This window comes from Hyposmocoma kahamanoa, unplaced genomic scaffold (genome assembly GCF_003589595.1).
Source record: "Hyposmocoma kahamanoa isolate Upper Pololo Valley unplaced genomic scaffold, ASM358959v1 100021, whole genome shotgun sequence".
Taxonomy (NCBI): Eukaryota; Metazoa; Arthropoda; class Insecta; order Lepidoptera; family Cosmopterigidae; genus Hyposmocoma; species Hyposmocoma kahamanoa.
Genome location: NW_020653200.1, coordinates 16,314,387 through 16,338,036, shown reverse-complemented (window position 1 = coordinate 16,338,036; position 23,650 = coordinate 16,314,387). Strand labels below are relative to the sequence as shown.

Below are 23,650 nucleotides of genomic sequence, written 5' to 3'. Positions count from 1 at the left end.
GGGGACCTTTCGTGCAAAGTTTCAAAGTTAGGACGTTAATAGTTTTCGATATATCAATTTTTGAAAATTCGAAAAAAATAACCTCAAAAAATCATGTTTTCGCACCAAAGAGTAAACCCCTCCCTCCGAACCCCTGGCGGGAAAAATCTACCCCCAGACCCTCCCCCCTGTCTCCACTTCCTGTGTTATATGAGAAACTAAATTTCCCACCTCTCAAATCGTGCGATGGTAATGTACAGTCCTTCCATCGCATGTAATTTTCCATATCATTCGGCAGCTAAAATTCGAATACATAATTATTACATTACGTAATTAAAGGCACTAGTGAATATAACACAACATTTACTATATAATTATTAACACATGCTTCGATCTATGTATCACTCACTGCATAAAGTGTACTTACGTCGAAGTGATCATCACAAAAGTATATCGCTGAATTTACAGACATTTCGTCGTGCTAGGACCAACCATTTTTTTCGTATGTCGGATTTTCGAGGTACATCAATAAATAGTTTATTTGGGGTAGTTATAGAAGTATTCCTACATTGAGGTACTACACACCAACGATATGTTTTCCGTTCCATAACGACTTCAAACTTCACAAAAACTTTAAAATAACACCTTGCCCTTGATTTCGTAGCTTGTTTACCTACAAATGACGTCACGCGTTTAATTTGACATTTCGTTACGTTTGCGCGCCAATTTGTTTCTATTTAAATTTTAACGTAGTTTTAGCACATTTTAGAGACTATTAAGCTTTATTTTAATAAAATATTATTTTTCATGGCTGTACATATCTATTTTAGTTAATTCTAGACACTTTCTGAAAAATTGTCCGATTCCCTATTGTTGCAAGCAAAATTAGACAGTACTGCGATGACATTACAATTTAAATTCAGAGTTTTAGCTTTTTCATATTCCTTTACATGTCACTACGTTTAAATAGGTAGACTTAGGACGTTTGATGGGAATTCCCTACAAATTGGCAACGCTGGATACAATAGACGTAATTCGCGCTCGGGCCGGTCATGGCCGGCATTTGTTTGTTGACAAATAAATAAACATTGTGAAGTAATTCCGTGTTGTGAAATGATAAAAACAATTGAAATGAGCGCGTAAACTACTGTACTTCAATGTTGTGAATGTGTATTGTGCCGTCTATCAATAGAATACAGTGAAATCATTGTGTGAAATGTCGTTGACGTAAAGAAATAACCTCAAATTTATAATGAAAATTTTATTTCTTCCAACATAAGTTAGGTATGTCATTAAAATATTCCTTATATTTATATGATAGGGAATTTATCCACCTTTTTAGTCATATATAACACATTCCATATAATTGTAAAGAATAACGTTTTTTTGCGACAAATTGGATTTTTTCAATTGTTTTTGGACCTAGTGTTTTGAAAAGTTTTTTATTGCATAATGCGCTTAATATTTATAAAGGTTTTTTAATACTGTCAAAAGAAAAAATCGCTTAGAAACATCGCGTTTTGTAGACAATCATAAAAACTTCATAGGAGTGTAAGTTCTTCTACAACGTCAAGTAAACTAAAGCAAGCAAAAATAATCTTTTTGTATTCTAAAGTCTTTCTATAGATAAAGCTATAGACAAAATGTCCCAACTGTGTTTTGAAAAAAGCTTTAAATTCTTATCGCCATTTTTATTTTTAAAGAATGACTATGAAGTAGTCGAGAAAAATTTCTTTTCTTTTTAAAAAGTAAATCTAAGTTGAAAAAGCCTAGATCTTCTTGGAAATGGTTTGTTTTGTGAGTTATTTTGTATATTTAAGCTTTCTATAAATATTTAAAACCGAAAATCGATAACTGTATTTTAATTAAGTTTATATTTTATACTTAAATATTTAAAATTTAGCGAGCGCATTACTTTTATGACGGGTTTTACATCACTTTTCACAATGTATTTAAAGTCGCACGTCAATTTGCGCTTTCCAACCGATTAAACATTGCGCGAAAAAGTCAGAAATATCTAATCTAATATCTAATTTCGCCATGTTGCAATTGATATAGTTTATATTTTGTAAGCCATTAAACATGAAGTCTATTAGTTTTAAGAGAATTGCGTCCTATGTTTGTAACGCTTTAGTATTTTGGTTTTAAAATAGCTTTACTAAGAAAACTATCATAGACTATAAATTATCTAAAAACTATCTACAAGACTAAATACAAACTGTCTACATTCTACAAATGGTCTTGTAGCATTCTAGAAGGGTTACTTCAGAAAAAAGATAAGAATGACTCTTAACACTACCTACAGATAGTTTCTCAAAGCACTCTTGTGATCTATTAATAAAGTTGTGCTCACTTTTACTTTAAATTATCTAGAAACCTTCTTTGAGATATCTTGAGGGAATTTGAACTCTTAAAATATTAAATCGAATTAAAATCTATTAGATGTCTTATAGTATACATATATTTAGATATGAGTGTGCTGCTTGGGAGGTGAAACATTCAAAAGAAGGCTATAGGCACAATACAAAATCGATAAAATTATAGGGAAAGTATGGGAATAAACTGTGCTAAAAAATTTGAAACAGTGGCATCAAATTAGAAATATACATTTCATATTTAAAGAAAAATTAAGTAATCAATTCAGAACATAATTAATAACATAATTATTATAATCCATATTAAAAAAACGGTTTAATTCCATTATTAATTCAATGCAGAATAAATAATTCACAATTAAACTATGTAAGTCGATAAATGGAGTGGATGTATAAGGTTTAATGAAAGGGAGCCATAGTTATGTTTTGTTAGATTGGAAGATTTATACATAATTGGGAAGCAAATTTTAGCAATTATCACGTTCAAAGGGTCTCCACCATTGTTATTCGTACGCTGCCGTCTTAATCGCCGCGGAAAAGCAGAAGAGGACAGCTTGAGTTCCTAGTGAGTGCGCACTGTTATATGGTTATGACACAACTTACGTATATATCGGATGACGGAATAAGAATCAGCTTGAAATGATACATACTCCCGGTGTGATACCGATGTTCATGATACTATAAATTAGTTAAAAATCGTGTCCTTTTATAAAAATCGTTTGTAAATCGGGAATAGCATTAAAGTTGTGGCGTTCATTTAGGCTGAATATGCATATAAAAATAATGACTTTGAAATTCCTGCATTTATTTTAAAGTTTTGGTAAGTTCAGGGTAAATACAGTCGAAACATTTAAAACTTTACATTATAATTATAAACGAGTGTGAGGTAGACGCGTAGAAATTCATTGCACAATATTTAAACTTTTGCTTTTTAGAAATAAAATAAACTCTTACTGTAGTAAAATAAGCTCATAATCCCCATGGCGTAGTATTACGAAACCCGTGCGAGAATATTTCACCGAAATATCTATAATAACAATCATTTTGAATCATTTTGTAAATGATTTTTCCGTAGATTTATGTAGCAAAAAAATCAAATTTTGTTGTACTTTGAGATTTTTTTAACGGGCGAAGTTTAATCAATCGTGTTTCGGGCCCCAGTTACCTACCCATTGTTTTAATTAAAATAAATACGAAAACTAAAAAGACAAGTCAAAACGTCTATTTTATTTTGGGTCTCACTTCACCTTTACTGGATCAAATGCAAAATTGTGTCACGAGATTGATTGGGCGATTTGTGACAAGCACATCGCCATCCCCGGAGAACAAAAAGATAACTGCCATTATCACAGTTTTAGTGTTATATCATATTTAAGATCTTTATGTACCAGTATATTTTTTCAATATTTTTCGTTATTTTTAAGCATTTACTTACGGAATAACAAAATAATACAATATTTCAAATTTTCTACCCATGACCAAGTGTACAAGAATAAGGTTATATGATAATATCAAACTAAATGAGTTACGTTTCTTAATATGAAAAATGACAATAGAATTAGATTCTCGTAAAAATAATTACGCGAAATAACGATACACGCAGTTATCATATTTTATTCCCGTTTCAAACTGTTCTGGCTGTTCGTATAATAAATCAAAGTAAAGCAAAAGTTGATTATCATATCATGGTTTCATTGTACCAGCAGAATAAAAGACCTTTCCAAAAAATATCTTACAATGTTTACGAGAATAATATGTAATAGTTCTCTTCGCCACTTGTACTATTGCAACCCGTAGAATAAAATGATAAGTCAACGGTGCAATACTTGTTTTCGGCTCAGACACAACGAGAATAAAATGATAATCCACAATATAAATCCAACATGATGATTAATTTTGACAAATTATTTATTATTGAAATATCTCCATTTTGACTTAACTTACGCGTGTTTCATTTACAATATAGAATGCACAAAAAATTTCTTTCTATAATACGTTGCAGTATTTAAGAACTTGTCAATGAAAACATGTTTTTTATTTTTCCTGAAATATTACTTTGTTGCGATTATCATTTTGTTCTCCTGGGATAGCGACACGATAGTGTCCACGACATGGCGAATGTATTATGTTTACTGCTTTTTTATTTACAGCTTTAATTTAGTTATTTATGTTAAGAAAAGTGTTAATTTTTTTATGAAAAATAGTGACAGACATAACTAACACGAGGAATAAAAATTAACTAGCTGTTCTTGACAGTCGTCTTGACAAAGTCTCAAATTTCTTTCCATAATACGTTGCAGTATTTAAGAACTTGTCAATGAAAACATGTTTTTTATTTTTCTTGAAATATTACTTTGTTGCGATTATCATTTTGTTCTCCTGGGATAGCGACATGTGTCCACGACATGGCGAATGTATTATGTTTACTGCTTTTTTATTTACAGCTTTAATTTAGTTATTTATGTTAAGAAAAGTGTTAATTTTTTTTATGAAAAATAGTGACAGATATAACTAACACGAGGAATAAAAATTAACTAGCTGTTCTTGACAGTCGTCTTGACAAAGTCTCAAATTAGTTTAAGGGGCAATGTACACGCTTCTGTAATAAAATTCCAATTGATGTTCAACATTTGCTATTTACGAGGGTTAAAAGTGTAGTGATACAAAAACTTTATACTAAGGGTTATTTGTACAGCTGTTGCGTACTTGGATGGCAAAAATCTATGTTAGTGACCTGTTTACCTCTTGCTCTAAAATGTCTCGATCTAAGATGTTTGAATTAAATATTGTAATGATAAATGTATACAAAATTTACAAAGACCAACTCCTAGCTAAGCTAACTCTTGCTCTTTCGTGAAGAATCAAAGGGGAATCTGCCCTACGAATGAGCAGTAGAGTTTAAACAGTATGACGATTTCAAGTGTAATTTGCTTACCTATGAAATAAAGATTGACTTGACTTGACTTGACTAGAAGCTAAATACTGGTATGTAAAAGATAGTACATGTCCGATAATATTTGGAAGTCTTTATTTAGCTCAAAATGCCTATCACAACTAAAAAGGCGCACGTTTGGGTTAATATCTTCGGAAATATAGTATTGAAGCAATGTATTTGAAATGTAGGTACGGGTTGGACTTTCGAATGAATTTTGTAAAAATTACAGCGAATGTAAAATTCTAACGTTGTCAAAGCAAAGTAGCCATATAATTTAATTAGTGTACAATCTACATGTGAGGAAATACGAACCAAAATCTATATATTTTAAACAAAACTCTTTCAATCGTCGCATTTACCAAGATTTCAGAATACTTCAGCTGAACTTTTAACGAACGAGATCGAGAAGCTCTCGCTTGTGAAAAATCGATCGATTGCAAGAGTGTGATAGTTGTAATTGATTTAGAAAGAGTCCTCCAATATCAAATAAAAGGTGCCAAAGGAGTTACAAGTGTTCCAGTCGCATATATTTTAAAACGATATATGTGTGAGTCTTCGAAGTCTTTATTTCAAAGTCATTTTACTATGTATATAACTTCACATGTCAGTATCACAAGGAGGTAGATAAATCGGCAAAGTGAATTACGAAGCGTTGTATTATTTTGAATATTTGAAAGTCGCAAACAAGTAGTTGGAAGAAACTTTTAATAAAAGATATCGTAATTTGGTACCAAATGTTGCAACCTAACATCATTTGGATTCTTTGGTTTGACGGTGCCGATGCGTGTAGAACAAAGTTTTCGATCGATCCGGATACTTCCTCATAAGTAGCTTATTATATTTAAGAGGATTGTGAAGCCACCAAGAAAAATGGTTTTGTATTTAAAAGAAAAAGTGGAAGTGTAGAATAGAGTTTGTTTCATCTGATTGTCACTTGTTTTTACATTGTGGCGTCATTATATATTAATAGAAATAGAAATTGGTTGTCTACATCACCATGGATTTAAGTCGTGAAAATTTACGTAGTATGATTTTTTACGATTTTAAGTGTAATTTAACAGCTCAGCGGAGCTTTGTCGGCTTCAAACTGTTTTTGGCGATGAAGCACCACGTAAGACGACTATTTATAGCTGGTTTGCAGATTCAAACGCAGTCGTTTGAATATCAGTGATGAATTTCTTAATGGTCGCCCGTCCACTGCTGAGAACAACAAAAACATCGATGCTGTGCACCGTATGATCAAAACAGACAGGCATAGCCTTTAGGCATAGGCATGAGTTAAATACAATCAATACTACACAAACATTTGGGTGTAAAAAAGCTGTGCTCTCGGTGGATTCTACACAATTTGACTGAGGCTCAAAAAACGGATCACGTCACTTGCTGCAGTGCCATGCTTACCAAATTCAAAGCAGGAGCGTCAAATTTGGTGTGGGACGTAGTAACAGGTGACGAAACATGGATTTCGTCTTTCGAGATGAGTCGAAACCAACCAAAGTGACGCGCGTGCAAAGTGCCTCTAAGCGGATGATTGCTTCTTTTTTTAATGAAACTGGACACGTGGCTGCTGTTGCTTTGGAGAATCGTTTTACCGTGAATAGTGATTGGTACACGACTATTTGTTTGCCGGAAGTTATTGACAAATTCCGTAAAAATAATCGTAAAGGCCGTATCATCTTGCACCACGATGATGCCAGTTCTCAAACGGCCAAACAGACAAATGAATTTTTGAAGGTGAACAACGTTGACCTTGTGAGCCAACCCGCGTACATTCCCGACCTGACACCTTGTTACTTTTATTTATTTCCAGAAATTAAGAACCAGTTACGCGATCAACGATTTTCATCACCTGAAGAGGCTGTCGAAGAGAATGAAAAATATGTTTCCGAGATTGTCACGGAGGAGTGGCATAAATGTTTTCAAAATTGGTTCATTCGTAAGAAAAAGTGCATTAACGCTAATGGAGAATATTTAGAGAAATAATAAATTCGTTTCTGACCATTTATAGTATTTTTTTCTTATTCATTCCGGACACTTATAGTGCGCCACACGTATGATGGATTATACATTTTAACTTTTGCATGTTTATAATAGATTATTAGTAATTACTCGAAACCATTTATGTTTAATAAATACGAGAGCTACTTATGTTAGATTTTTCTCTTTTTTAGCTCTTGAAACTATGAGAAGATGTTTATTTCAACCTAATGCCTGAAGAATTTTATTTAACTTTGATTATAAAGCTAAGTTCAGTTGACAAAAATTTAACGCGTGATTTCAAATCGCGCGTTTGGATATTCATACAATTTAGATACACGTTCATTTTATGTACGCACACGTAACGTGTTAATACTCACGGTGTGTCTATACACAGTATCGCGCGTTATCGTACACTGCAAGTACTCGCGCGCAACGCGCGTTGCTTCTCGTCATTTGAGCGTTCCTCAGGTGCGCGACCATTTGAACCTAGCCTAAAATAGCTTTATAAATCAAAATGCATTAAACTTAAAACTTACTAATTGCGAATGTAATGTTCACATAGTTTGGTGTAGAGAATGTGTTATCAGTTTAAACGTGCGTGATACGTTTAAAATTTGTTCAGGCTTGATAAGATGAAGTTTATTTGATGATGATGTTTATTAAATGAAATATGTGAATTAGAATTCTAGTGCTTTTACATAATATTTTTAAATTTATATTTAAAAATATAATCATATTTCATCAGTCTTCCTAATAAACAAGAATTGAACAGGGGCCTGACTCTTAAGACGGGGAACAATGTCGAGCGGTTGGTAATTTTATAGTCGAAAGGGAGCAAAATATTTTCAAATAAAATAAAGGAAAAATATTTAATTTTTTAACCGACTTCCAATAAAAGGAGGAGGTTATACAGCCGTATGTATGTTTCCAAATATCTTCGTCAATTATGGACCGATTTAGAATTATTTTTTTTGTTTGAAAGAATGCACTCTCGTGGTGGTCTCATTATTACCAAGTCAGAATCTGATGAGGGAATCCCATGAAAATCGAAAAAAGCCGATAAGCAAACCTTTGTGGTCGGTTGTTTTTTCCAATGAAAAAGTTCCAATTATTATTATTACTTCTTAGTGGTCGAAGCTCCTGCAAAACCATTCTTTGCTTTGTTTGTGAATTGGCAGTTGTAACACTGACAAAATTACGTATCTACGTATCATGCATTTCATGCCACCAGGCGACCCACCCCCGTGCCACTCATTGCAAAGTGTACGTTGTACAGTTTGCATAAGTAGTATTCCCACGCCCAGGGATAAAGCGTTGTCGAGATAACAAATATTTTTCAATCTATTGCGCTCCAGGGCGGCGCTTCACAATCCTTTTAATGAGAATTGTCTCTTTATTTAAGAGTCAAAAAGATTCAGTGAAATATAAATGAGAATCAGTCTGTACCTGTTTGGTCTCAGGTGTTAAGCAACACGCCTAAAAGCGCGCACCGCAGCTGGTACCGTTTGGAATGTTCTGTGGATTGAATGTAGCCAGGAGAGTAGTAGCCGTCGCAGCATCCGCAGCCTCCACACATCTTGCTTAGCGAGTTTAAGGTTCAAAATTCTAAAGGGTAAAGAAATAGTGGCGATAAATCCAGTTTTATAAATTTTATATTCCCGTTTTATTAATATTTCTGATCTTTAAAATGTTTTATTGCACAAGAGATTTTTGGTAACTGGTAGGTAAACGGTTTCAGAAAATTAACGAGAAGACGTGTTCGCTGCCGGGATCTGACACGGAGTGACGATGGAACGAAACAAAATCAGAATGGCGAGGCAAATGAATTAAATAACGATTCAAAATTTAAAAACGAGAGGCCAGGAACCGGAGAAAAGGTGGGATGAAGATGTAAGGAGGTTATATCGTCACACGCCTGTCCATAACAGTTGCAGTGCGACTCTCAGCTTTAAGTCGCAAAGATCTATGGGGCATTGCCACTGCGCATGTCAACCTGAGACATAAGTTGAGAAGTCATAAAATGAAAGTGTAATTTCAGCAACACCCTTACCCTTCAAAACCGGAACGCAGTAGTGCCGACATAAATCTGCGTTCGTCCTCGGATGTAAGTTTTATTGCTCGTATAGAATTATGTGCATTTTTAGATATGCTTCAACAATTATATTATATTAAATTTGTAATAACTTTATGTTTTTTTAATATACTAACTGCAAACAATTGTTACATAATAGGTATCCGTACAAATACAGTGGAGTAAGTGCTGAAAAGGTACGTACAGTAATATCCGTAAGTGTACGACCAACTAGGTATGAACAAAACTTACAAGTAGTTAGAGATGTAATGACGATGGTGAGTGATTATCTAGGTCGTTATCCAACAAGTAATGTCTTTCGCCGAAATAAGTTTCGTTTAGTTCTGCCCTTAATTAGCCCCGGCTCGAATTTATAAAGGTGCAAGTAAAGGGAAGTATGTAAACTTCGTACGAAAATCCCATAATACCGTTAATTATAACAAACAACTTATGTGATAAACAATTTTAAGTTGTAGAAAAAAATAATATTCCATTATGCGCTCATTTTGTTTAGGGAAGTGTTTTTTGAGAACAAGAAAATTGTTTTTGTTAATAATATTCTTTGATGTCATAAGCACCACAATTACCGGCTAAATGTACAATGTTTTATATAATCTCCGTATCTTTATGGTCTTTAGATTGTGAGTTTAGAACGGATCCCTAAAAAGCCAGTCATAACATGGTGATTCTTATTCATAGGTATATAACTAGTTTGCTATATATTTACTTAGGTAATTTCTAAGGAACTTTAATTGAAGTTTGAATGAACTTAGATTCAAATACTTTTAGAGGTGGGGCCGATGACATACCCCACTTCTTCCTTTATCTGAATTAGACTCCTTTTTGACCTGCAAGTTTTTGGTGGGTTCTATTAATCGTATTCTGTTTTTGGATAACTTTGTCAAGTTGGGACGGCATAAGAGGTTAAAGTTTATATCATGACAATTTAAATTGTAAAACTAATACTGACTTTGTTATGGAGACAAAACGGTCTTGACTGTGCCATAATTTCATTGGATGAAAGAGCGAGATGACAGCTCTTAACCCGTATAATAAACAGGCTAAGTAGCATACGGAACTTTTGTTCGGGACGCTACTGGAGACTTCCGCAAGGAGAGCGTACTTTACAAAGAATCGACGCGAATACAAGCTAAAATGGGAATTCTTTTTGCCAGCCGGTGACTCCGGTAATTCGATTTGAGTGTCTTGCAATCTAGTTGACCTGTATCGGGGCGAGAGGCTTTTCTTGAGAGCTTCTCTGAGTCAACAGCTCCGTTGTGTCCGTCTGTTGAGGGGTGGTCACTGAGGGGAACTTCATCGGCAATAGCCACCACGTGGAAGGTAGTTCCTAACTTAGGAAAACATTCTTGAGCCGCTCACGCGATACATGCAGCCGTAGATGCATACCACGCCTAGAGGTGCCGGTGATGATTTTATATCGATTTATCGGATATCGAAGTTATAAGAGGTAAAAGAACTAATATTAATTGCTATTTCGGTAACTACTCTAGCAAACTATAAAGTTTTTAACGCCTAGGATTGTCATTTAAAAAAAATAAACAACTTCAAAAATACGTCACGACAATCGTGTGTGTTATTGTTTGGGCTGGTGATTTCGGTGTTTATTTATTGAAAATATACCGTAAGTAGCGTTTTTTAAGTTTACCCTGAATATAAATGTTTATAAACTATACTTTAAGGAGTAATTTCATGGTAAACGTTAGAACCACTCAAACGGAATATTATCATATTTATCCGAGTACACGAAAAATTTCATTAGTGCTTTTTAAGTGCAGGATTTGCGGTGTATTACTGCATTTTATTTGAGATGTTTTTGTTGGTAGTACGGAGGGCATTTATTTAGCAATGCAGAGTAATAATTTTTATTTATAAAAACTTGTATTAAAACTGAATGCTTTTCTATTTTGCGAAACCAAATAACCGCCATTTTGCGGTAGGAGGAGCGCATCGCGTGAGCGGCTATGCCCGTTTCATAAGTTTTTGTGGATAGTCGTTGTATGTGGCGCCCTTGGTGTGCCACAGGTACCACGGAGCATTCATCGCTTTGAATAGTCTGCAAACGTTAGGTACAGCGCCATGCAAATTCAGGTGTCAGTTGTGAAAACTGGAAACGAGCTAAGGCCTGTGGATTTTGTAGAGTGCAGGTTCGTCGGCAAATAAGACTGACTGATAGTGCGGGATGTGTAGAGTAGGTATAGTATAGCGCTGAGAGACTCTTGCTCTAATGGGGTGAGGGAGGAGAGTGCATGTTTGACTCGATACCGGAAAGTGCAATTTGACAATAAGACTCGAATGACGTGCGCGCGACGATCTGGCACGCCGAGATTGTATAACTTATGTTTATTAAGTCGTTGTGCCAAACGTTTTGTCAAAGTTTTTCTCATCTTGGACAAGAAGGCACCTGCGGAGATAAATCGGAAAACTAAAACTTAGTCTGACTATACATAAGAAAACGATAAGTTTTGGAATACAACTATTGCCATCTGGCGGTTTCGTTACGGAATTAAAAATAGTAATGTCAACAATTTCGACTATTTCCGATTTACAATGAACTGTTATTAATAATGTTTTTTTATATTTTACAGATCCAAGACAACGGGAATTGATTTTAATTTATCACTATATTTCAGTAAAGTGCAGATTGTAAAGAATGACATTGGAAGATTTCAAAACCTTGACTAAACTACTTCATTATAATTATTAATATAAAGATCGACACATAAAAATCCGGCTGGAATCGAATAGCGTCTCCTAGCAAACCGTGGTAGACCTAGCGGACATTACGTATTTTTCTATGTGTTTGTTGCAGATCTTTACTTTGGTTTTTAACGATTTTTTTGCCGTAGCGCCACCTGCGAGAAATCTATTTCTTCACTCAGCCAGGTACCTTTACAGCTTCAGCTTCCTTATTCTACCAGCTATGTCGAGGGCCTTGGTACTCTGTCGGATAACCTCATTTCGTATCTTGTCCTTCAGAGAAATTCCAAGCATAGCTCGTCCCATAGCTCGCTGACTTTTGACTGATGGACTAGTTAATTCCGATTTCATCACTACAATCTGCACTTGTAAAATGTACTGAAAAAAAATTTTTCTCGTTGACTTAGAAATTAAAAGACGCGAACGAACGAAAATATGAAACCACATTTTCCCGTGTTATAAACCTTTTCGTGAAGTATTGATTAGCTGAAACATTTTTAAATAAGAGACAGACGAGTATGTTGAGATGGAACAGGAAACTCTCAGACGTCGTACTTTTTCTTATATTTTTCTTTTCGCTTTAATGAGGTATAGCAGATTAAAACACGTCGCAGTAATCCATGTTATCAGCGCTACAAAGATATTGTTTTGAGAAACGAGCCATATAGACAATGTTGTACTATTTTGTTCTCAATTTACTATTAAAATCAGTGAGCATAGATCCTTTTGAAACCTAGCATACAAATGCAATTTGTAAATACTAACAATTTCACTTGTGTTGTAATTAACTCTTAGTAGAATGTACAGTTCCTTACTAAAATCACAGAGATTTATATAAAACATAAAAAAAACAGCGTGCAGGAAACGGCATATTCGCTTAAATTATACAATTTAGTTTCATTTACTGTATATCGTCCGACAGACTGTTAGTTATACCATGGTTATAACCTTTGCTTGAAAACCTATCTTAATTAGAACAAAAAATAACGTACGGTAAACACAGCCGGGGAGACTGGGGCAAGAAATATGCAGCAGGAAGTGCGCCCCCGAAGCCGCGGGGGAGTTTAACATTTTCCTTGACTACAGCTACCTATTCACCTACACCTATTTTGTATCATGGTAATGGATAGTGTATAGGTATTAAGAGAACATTGATCGATTACGTTATATACTGATCATATAAAATTATAGCGACTAACTACGTTTCAACTTCCAGTAAGGCATTAGAGGTTGTGCTAAATATAACGAGGTAATAAAGTTTGGTTAAAGTATGGCTACGAATTCCCACAGAACGTAGAACTAAATTGCTATTTTACAGAATTGCACAGTTGTGCGGCTCTGGACTTCGTAAAACGAGTGTCACTTATAAGATTCAAACTCGAAAAAAAAAATCGAAATTGGACAACTAATTTGTGAAACTAATGTGTGATTGTGTTCATCGCCGAAGGAATGGGCATAATTTGTAGGTAGACTTAGGTTAAAAACTTTGCGCGCTTTCGAACACGGTCGTAATGGAACATTTAGTGGTTGGTCAATGACATACATTTATTTATCATCTTGTAAACTTTACAATATTACATACCAGTATAATCTATTGTGTTACATAAATCGTTACAACTTCAAATATTAATGATAATATTGTTAAAAAAATTCTAAAGGTAATGTGTCGACTTTTGTTTGGCTCGAGCTTTCACGTACCTTACAATATTGAAGATAAAATCGTAAAGCCCTAAATATGACCGAGACATTTAATTTTGTAGGCACCAAAATAAAAACATTACCGTGTTTAACGGTAGGTATCTTTATTAAAAAGTGATTCATAATAAGTCTGCATCCATTTTTAATGCACTGACATTTGCCGTATTGGAGTTATGTGGTCTGTGGGAGGGACTGTATATTGCAAACTTGATATTTGAAAGAAATTAATTAAACTTGTTATAAGACAAAAGCATTCTACGTTAGTACACGTTGCGTTGAAGATTACATCGAGTAGCTTGTTGTACAAATACTACATTAGTAATTCTGTAAGAGAACCTAAAAGTGTAATATAAAAATATGTTACTTATTGTAGACATAAGGCAGAAGCCTCTAAACAACTTACGGGCTCTTTACCCAGCGACCGTGTAATTCCTACTCGGGTCTTTGAAAAGGTGGGCATAAACTGCTGCGGGCCCTTTGTCATTAAACAATCCTCAAAACGCAATAGTATTATTAACGAAGGAAATGTTGTCCTGTTTGTGTGCGTCACTTGTAACGTCACATATGTACAGAAGTAGATTCCGTTACGTCAATTAATATATTCACAGTAACTTTAGAACATTCATTTCTTTATAGAATAATCTACTCACAAGATTAATATAAAGTTCATCGGAAAGAAAGACAGAGTTCATAACCTTTGCCTATGGAAAGGCAATTCAATATATTTTTTTCTAAAGTCCAAAGCACAATGAATTTTGGAAATCAGCAGTAAATTCTGCAAAATTTCACTTGAATAGGATTTCAATATTTAAAAATAAACATGAACAATTTAGTACAATCATGACTGAAATAGAAGCTGTTTTATCGCGCTACGAATTCACGCTATTATCTAGTCTTATTAATAAATTAATCGCACCTGAAAGTACTATTGTTATGATGATGCAAAATAAAATCCAAACTTTTTGTGAATACGCAAAATAAGTTTTGAAGTTGTGATATTTTCACATCATTTAAATTATTACTCTTGAAGTCTAGAGGTATCTAAAGCTAAAGACCTTGTTAATCCTGGAAATCAATGATGAAACATTCAGTTTTATAACCTCAAAAATTGTTGCTGATTATTTTAATATTTAATATTAAAAACATAATTTGCAAAATGCTATAAGGTCACATTTTACTGAACTTAATGTTGTCTAAAAAGAAACTTAATTCTTGTTAGGCCAAATACCTAATTCATTCATTCATTCATTTTCACCAGCTAACCAAGATGTAAGATGTGATGACTTATCAAGATTAAGGCGTTTTAATTATAAAAGAAAGTCCTCTAAGTGATAAAGTCAGTCGCGCTTATCAAAATTCTATGATGATTTCTTGGAACGCAAACGTACCGTAAACGTAACGATTAATTGTTAACAAAATGTTAAGGTCAATGTTAATTTTTTTTCACTTTTTCGTCAACGGCTGTGGCATGATCTCTCTGAAGATGCAGATTCAACACTAAATGCGGTGTTGACCATAGATATAGGATCCTATATCTTTGTAGACGTTGACATACCTACGCAGGAGTGAAATTTCAAACATTATGAAAACGACTGATGTAGTGAGTCTGTATAGTGTACCATTTGAGCTTTAATGAATCTATTCCAGATCGACAATTTTATGAAAAATGATTTAGTAAGTCGTTTTACGATCTAAACTCATTTTGTAATTTTTTTGAATTAAGTCACTTTCAATGTATGCGTGCGCAACATTCGTCCGATTTTTTTTTCATTTAAACGCTAAGGCATTTTATCGTAGGTTGTAAATGTCTATTCCCCGGCTAGACTTAACAATACTTACAATCAGGTTTAGTTTCTGGTAGTGTTGTGAACAAGTAAGTCAACACTTCTGAAAGTTTGGATCAAGGGTTAACAATCCTCGCTCAATGAATGAACAATGTGAAAAAAGGATCTGCCTAATCTAAAAGAAGATACTGTGATACTTTTGCTGAATGCTAACTGCCCTTCTCTTTGTTGGCCCCTGAGCATAATTACAAAGAAATTATATGGGTATTATAATACGGTAAGAGTCGTAGCAACACATACCTACTTGTAAACGGCACTCACATGCTATATCAAAATTAGTCACGCTGCTCATTGAAGAAATTTTGCAGAGTTGTTTAAATGTAAACATACCTTTTTGTCTCAGCTTCATTATATTTTACATACTGTAAACAGAAGCCTTTCAAAATTGTAACATTAAGCATCTACAAATAATAATGTAAGTTTTGTGGCTTTCCTCAAACAAAGAGTGAAAAAAAAAGAAAGAACTTTGTTTTTGATTCTATTTCATTTTGGCTCCCGTAGAGAGACGTAGAAAACATAAATTTAAAACAAGCAATATTCGCCTTCTCTCTTTTTTCCCTAACCTATTGTAGACAATACGAGTGTACAGAGTGAATTTAAATAGTGATTTGGAATAGACGGAGAAAGAGAAGAAATTAGTAATTCTTTGGGATTTTCGGGATCGTGTCTTATGTAGCTATTGACAACAACGAATAATAAAAAACAAACATCGAAAGAAATACAAACTTTAAAAGAACAAAAAGCAAACTAAATCAAAAGTATGTGCTATTTATATAATGGAAAGTGTAAAACGATCCATTAAACATGAGAGAATAATAAAACAGTAGGGCCAGCGCGACGGCGGCTTTAGTTCTGGGTATTAAATAGATTTTACACTCGTGTTAAACATTTTATTTTGACTGTAAGTTTTTTTTTATAATACAAAGTGTCGGGGCGAACAAGTCGTGCGCTTAGTGGCATAATAGTCGCTGTGCCGCTCACAGGCTTAAACCACAAAGATCTGAGGGGTACTGGCATTGCGCCCGCCACTCTGAGACAAAGTTGACAGGTCTCATATGGCTGTAATTTTACTTGCATCCTTACCTTTCAAAACCGAAACGCAGTAATGCTAACATTACCGCTTGGCGGCAGAAATAGGTGAGGTCGCAGTACTTCCATGGACTAACTCTTTCACAAGGAAACTCACTCATACACACACTCTACTGCTATTAAGTTCGGAGTTTAAGTGCAGCGTTCCGTACAACTGCGAACTTTAAGAATTGCACTTACAAAGGAATGGCAAAGGTCCACGAGGAAAACGGTAGTATTGGAAATTGTGACTTTATTGCGAAATCGAGTGATTCTGATTTGATATATGTATGTACTTTCTGGTTATAAGCTCGATGGTATGTGCCTATGTATGTCAAACAACAGTCAAATATTTACTTATACAGGTTAAGTTACAAACAGCAAAAATGGAGGTGGTTCACAATAATCTGTTTTATAAAAGGAAAACAAGATAGTGTACATATCAGTATTTTAAATCTATTGACTATGACACTTTATTTCACGCTACGAATTTATAAAACCTCATTGCTGCTTTCTTGTATTAAAACCATGGAAATAGTAAAAAAATCAGTTTTTCTGGAGTTGATTTTAACACATTTTATGGAATATTATCAAGTGTAACTAAAACCTGTGTTGTATTTTTCCATTATTCATAGCACCTATTTAAACATAACTGTAATGCTGCCGTCCTTGTCATAAATAACGCATTTGCATTTTAGTAACTTTCGATATATTTGGCATTTAAGTTTTATTTCTTTGAAAATGTGAATTACGCTGATTTTGCTTAACAATAAAACTAAAACTACTTTATTAGTTATTTAAAAAACCGCTTATAAGGGGTTGTAGATGTCATTTTTAGATATTTATATAACTCGTATCTTAAAGCACAAAGTTACTTCCTGAAACGCAATACAATGGATTGTATATACAGATTTTGCAGGCTAATTTAATATCACGTTTCCTTCATATTCACACACTGGCTTTTACCTATTCTTAAAGTAATGCATCCAAATTGACATCCTCGTTAAAAAATTTGAAATAAATAGGAAATTTTGCCATTTCCTGAATAATTACACTTTATGAGAGACGAGTTTTGAAAAAGTAAGGCATCGATATGTTAATAACTCAATTTCGCTAAAAACGATGTTGGACGACAGCATAGTTGTATTCGGTTTTTACACACAAACATTTCCGATCAAAATGCTGCTCAAGATGCTACGACGTCTCAGTAGTAGCATCTGACCTAGAAATACTATCTCGTATAGTTTATATACGCTTCGCGTGTATACGTGTTGTTATTCGTTTTACCACAAACATTGGATTTTTACAAGTGAGTCGCCGTCTTGATTCTGTGCTGTTACTTTAAAAATTCATCGTTAATACCAACGTTTGTGAAATTAGTAATTCACTAGATTTCATACTTTACAAGGACTGCTTTTGCTTTATGCATTTTAAATGTGAATTATGAAATTTAATTTACAAGTTTTATAAAATTCGAAATATAATTTACCATTATTATCTTCAGTGGAACGCCATGACCTTAAGTTTGCCGTGAGTTTTTGGAGCTATGGTAAAGACCATTCAAGTTTTGGTAAATATTATAATATATTAGGCCAATAAAATAACATCAGTCACAAAAAATTTACCATTCTAAACACCATTGACCTATTATTGGTAGGTAGTGTCTCATGTTATTTTTGGTCACTGACAAGGGTGAATAAAATGTTCGTTATACAACAAATCTCTAATATTGTAAAACCTAATTAAGGTAGACCGATTAAATTATTGTCTTCAATTCTATTTCTCCTAATTACAGTTGAAAGTTAATTGTAGACCTACGGAGCCATCGAGGTTATTATTATAGGGCAATTCCGCTATAAAAATCTAATTACTTATCAGTGACTCTGACTTTAATTAATTTCGTTAATAATATATATATATTACTTAGATATATCTACGGTACGCACAGAGCAATAGCTTCTCTCCACAGGTAGAAGATATACGCAAGAAGGTCACCCACCTGTAATCCCTCCTTGACGAAATCCGTATTAACGATCACTGTGGAGGTAGCTATCTTCTAGGTATCCCAAAAGTCAATTACTAAGGACACACTTTACTTTGTTTTGCAACAAGTTTGCCACCCTTAGAGGTGGAATATTTTCTTTAAGTTTAAATAATACTGAAGTACCCTCTTTCGAACAAAAAAAATCACAATCGGGTTACAAATTATTACAAGTTATTGCGTAACATACATACAAAGAAAAAAAATACAGTCGAATTGAGAACCTCCTCCTCTTTTTGAAGTCGGTTGAAAAATTAACTAAATGCTGCTAAAATGGAAATGAAAACGATGTTTAAGCAGAGTGAATTCTATCATGAAAAATATCAGGTTACGAGTATATTACAGACTTGGTTCTCTTCAAAACGGTTTTCATCAACATTTTTGTGGCGAATTTTGTTCTTTACTTTTCAAATAAATGTATAACCTCGATAAAGTAGCGGGCGGGAAAGTAAAATAATACCTACATGCCTGTATTAAACTTTCAATTTTGAAATTTCTGCGCCTATGGCAATGAAAGCCTTTTCCTCAAAAATAACACAGTAAAATATTACCACTCCAAAATAAATGACTACATATTTAAAATCGTGCTCATCATGATCCTACATTTTTTAATTTTTGATTGACAGTTAGCAACTTTTTTAATTATGTCAAGTGTTCGGACAAACAACTCGTACGCCTGGTAAGTTAAAAACCTGTCCGTAGATATCAGTGTCACTTTAAATCGCAAAGATATGAGGGGTACTCTCACTGCACCCGTCTCCTTTCAAAACCGGAACGCAGTAATGTGGATATTACTGTGTGCTTGAATGCTTGGCGGCAGAAATAGGTAAGGTCGCATAGGTAGTGTTGTTAAAAAACTGTTTTGTTTTTCTGAGCTGAAAAAAAACAATGAAAAAAAAAAAACAGTTTTTTTCTGGTGTAGGTTTTTTTTCCTAAAAGTATGAAAATAAAAATATGACAATAATATTTTTTTCACTACATTTTCTCTTTTGTGGTTAATATTTCTTCATAGATAAATTGCTCAAAATACACTCATAGTATTTGTCAATTTGTGGCGAATTCTTCAAATCTCGGCGAATTTCAACTCGACTGTTTGTGGGATTGACGCTATGTGGGGAAAATGCGGGGATTATAACATTTTACCTTTTTTTTAAATCAATCGATTGCTGTTGCATCGCTACTTTGATGATTAGTGATAAAAACACTGCTTATTTATTTATCTAAGAGCGATACCGATATTTCTTTCCACATCGCACATATTCCTTATATAGCTACATTTACATAGAATTATTCAGTATCTTATTTTATTTCAGTTATTCCATTTTACTAATTCCGGAAAAAAAAAACAAATTAAGAAAATAAAACCCCTGGTTTTCTTAGAAAAGAAAACCCGCTGTATTTTTTCTCATGTTTTTTTTACAAAAATGTGAAAAAAACATTTGGTTTTTTTTCAAGTTACAACACTAGGCATAGCACTTCCCTGGACAAATTCTTTCACAACCAGCTCTACAGCTACTAAATTTCAAGCCATTGTATAAGTAAAATATTTAATTTTATTATAAATTCACTGACTTGAGTAAATTAAATAAATCATTTTAGCTTAAACCAAAATAAAATTTGTACTTTTCATCGTTTAGATATTTAGATTCAAGATTTACACAGTTAATACGGTTCAATTTGATAAAGGTCAGATGCTACTGTTGAAGTGAGAGTCGAATGTTCAAAAACAAGAGTCACGTGGGGCTAACTTATTCCATCACAAATTGCACGTAACGCAAACTGTAGGAGGATTAATGTCGATATCATCCCAGTTTACTCATTCACATATACCTACTCGTGGCTTGTATCCCAACAGATTTCATAAGACATCGATGAGATGTATTTGCAGTAGGGCCTATTTGTAATATTAAGTGACGGCACGAACAAGTCGTGCGCCTGATAAAAGCTACACGCCTGTCCATCACAGTTGCAGTGCCACTCAAAATTTTAAATCACAAAGATCTGAGGGGCACTGCCACTGCGCCCGTTGCTAAGTCATAAGGGATAAGTCTCATGTGCCTGTAATTTCACCAGCACCCTTACCCAAAACCAGAACACAGTAATGCTGATATTACTGCTTGGCAGCAGAAATAGGTATGGTGGCAGTACTACACTTTCACAAGGAGTTCTACTGCTACCAAACACAGATGCTGAATTCATTGTTAATGACCATAACAACCGGTATCCGCAATGCTGCAACATTATGCGCTTGTATTCCAATATGATCAGTTTCCATAAATGGTAACAATCTTTGCTGTGGTGGGCAATTCGCTAGAAAATCATACATATCTATTTTTATTAAGCTATTGTTTGTCTCTCATGTTTTTATATCTCTCAAACGAAGTAAGTAGTTTCGACTTAAAAACTTCTGTTTGTATGAGTTTCTGATTAATTGGTTTGGTTAATCACCTAATGAGTGGTCTCCAAATGAGCTGTCATTTGACTCACATGAACCCACTCGAGATAGTTACTACAACCGTCGACTAATCGCCACAAAAATTATAAATTAATTAATAAACCAAAAAAATTATGTCTAAATTGTAAGTCTTTCCAAATTATTATTTAATTTACTATTGAAGCTAAATTAAAAAACTTTGTAATTTATAATAATAATCTCGAAGTTAAACAAGAAGAAATACTCTTTGTGTTGACATGTTTAATGGTTTTTTTGTGTTTATTTAAAAAATTGCTCATGACAATTATGTATAACAATTTAAATAGTCTTACGACAGAATATTTTTACAGTTTGTTTAGCGTAATGCTGCGCAATTTGGCAAATCAGGCTACTGAAATAATACGCTGAAATTTTATACGTGATGGATGGGTGTGATACGATGAGAAGAAAAAATGGTAGCCTATTTTTAGTTTTCGCATTGACATTTGACCTATTTTTAACCGACTTCAAAAAAAGAAGGAAGTTCTCAATTCGACTGTAATGTTTTTTTTTGTATGAGTATTTTTTTTTTGGAAAGAGTTGCCGCGTTACGTTTCCTTCGCTAGCCTCGTGCTACTTTTTCTTATACTTACCTAACCTAATGAATAAGGGCGCAATCAAGCAACCAAGATTTAATATTATTTATATTAGTCATCAATCGTTAAAAGAAAAGACCAAATAATAAATATTATTTTTGAATACCGAATATTGATTTAGTATGCTTAAAAATAATAACAGTGTTACTTTGAATACAGTTAATTTATAATTTATCCATTGATCAACTAATATAGACGGAACAATGAATATATGTATACATATATCATATATTAAATATAAATAAAACGTCGTTTATTTAAAAACGTGCACATTTACAATAGATCAATTATATCTGTGATGATCAAATTATATCATCCCTTTAAATAAAACCAAAGTTTTGTCTTATAATTAATGTAACGCGTGTTTTCTCATATTTCTCACTTATAATATAAATAAAACGGTTATAACTCGTTTTCCGAAAAACTATGTACGTGTGTATAAAATTATGAGATCCTATTATGACGTGTGTTGGATTTCGTTGAAAGGTGCATAAAACGCTAAATTATGTACTGAAATGAAAATCATTCGCAATAATACAAAGCATTATGCTGCTGCCATTTAGCAAGTAGATTACAAATTACGAGTACGCTCAATCTTATTTGTGGGCTGAAAATATGTCATACCGATGTCAATGTGACCTTAAAATAAAAGGGAAAAATGTAACGTAATTTTCACCTACATCATGTGGCAGAGTAAAATCTGATACGAGAGTCGATGTAATGAGAACTCGTGCGTTTCCGTTTTTGAAAATAGACGAGTCTTGTCCTTGGGGACAGAGATAACGCTGAGCGTCACCGGCGCTAGGTTATTTACATAAATAATAAATAGTACACGTTATCACAATGGATAAACGTTGTTGTGGTGCAAGAATGGAATTTCATCATTTCATTCAATAATGTTTTCTTCGTGCGTATGTCACATGGCAGTGCTTTAAGTTAATTTTCCCGGGGAATCAAAAAATTCACGGGTGTCAATTGTGCGACTTGTTTGATACAGAGTATAAGGTGTAGCTTGATTATAATACGTTACAATGTAATGCTACTTAAAGCAGTTACATGCGCAAGTAATTTGAGAAGTATTGTATTTCAAAAACTAAAATAGAATGTAGTGAATTGCTACCAAACTAATCTCCAATAAGGCAAATCTCGTAGCAATAGGAAAAGAAATAATATTAAATATGTGTGGCTTTTTCAAATTGTTATTTGTCATTGAGATTGTCGTGGAATTGACTTGGTATATATTCTAAAAATAACTCTTACACAATATAAATAATTCGATAGAGTCGCAACTTTGTACGTCGTTGTTATGTTTTATGTTGTTTGGTTGCACGCAACTGATTGTAACTTACCGCAGGCATAGCAAAGCCACTTTTCTATTATGTGTCTTAGATTTTCCCATAAATCCCTTGGGAGAGTGCTTTTCGTCACAGTCGACAGAGATTTGAGAACCTATCAACCCTCCCGTCTTCCGCCCTCCACCCTCCGGCCGTCGTTTGCTCATTGCCGGCCAACGGTATTATACCAACATTGTTTAACATAAGAATAAATCCCAATTAGCGTCCAGGTTTAATTTAAACTTGTTCAAACAATATTATAATGAAAACTCAAAGCTACATACAACTTATGACATGAACTCACAATTTGTTAACTAACTCGCACAGCTAACACCGCAAAGCGAATAACACGATTTAGAGGAACACGTAAAAATGACATACACACAAGAGGATGAAATTAAACAGTCATGCCCTTGGATTTTTATTTTCTTATAATATGTACAGCAGGATAAAACTTACCTTCGGCCATTTCCCCTTCCTGTGAGAAGTTGTTTAACGACTGGCGATATGGCACTGCTACGCGAGTCTGAAGCCGCAT

The 23,650-nt window shown here is 33.8% G+C and overlaps 1 protein-coding gene across 1 annotated transcript in view; it reads right to left on the bottom strand.

The window, feature by feature from the left end:
• Positions 1-23,650, bottom strand: part of LOC113226677 — a 109,769-nt gene extending 86,119 nt beyond the window's left edge. Inside the window, exon 1 of the mRNA XM_026459401.1 lies at positions 23,572-23,650. Coding sequence (XP_026315186.1) covers positions 23,572-23,650 — 79 coding nt within the window. The remainder of the gene's footprint in view (positions 1-23,571) is intronic.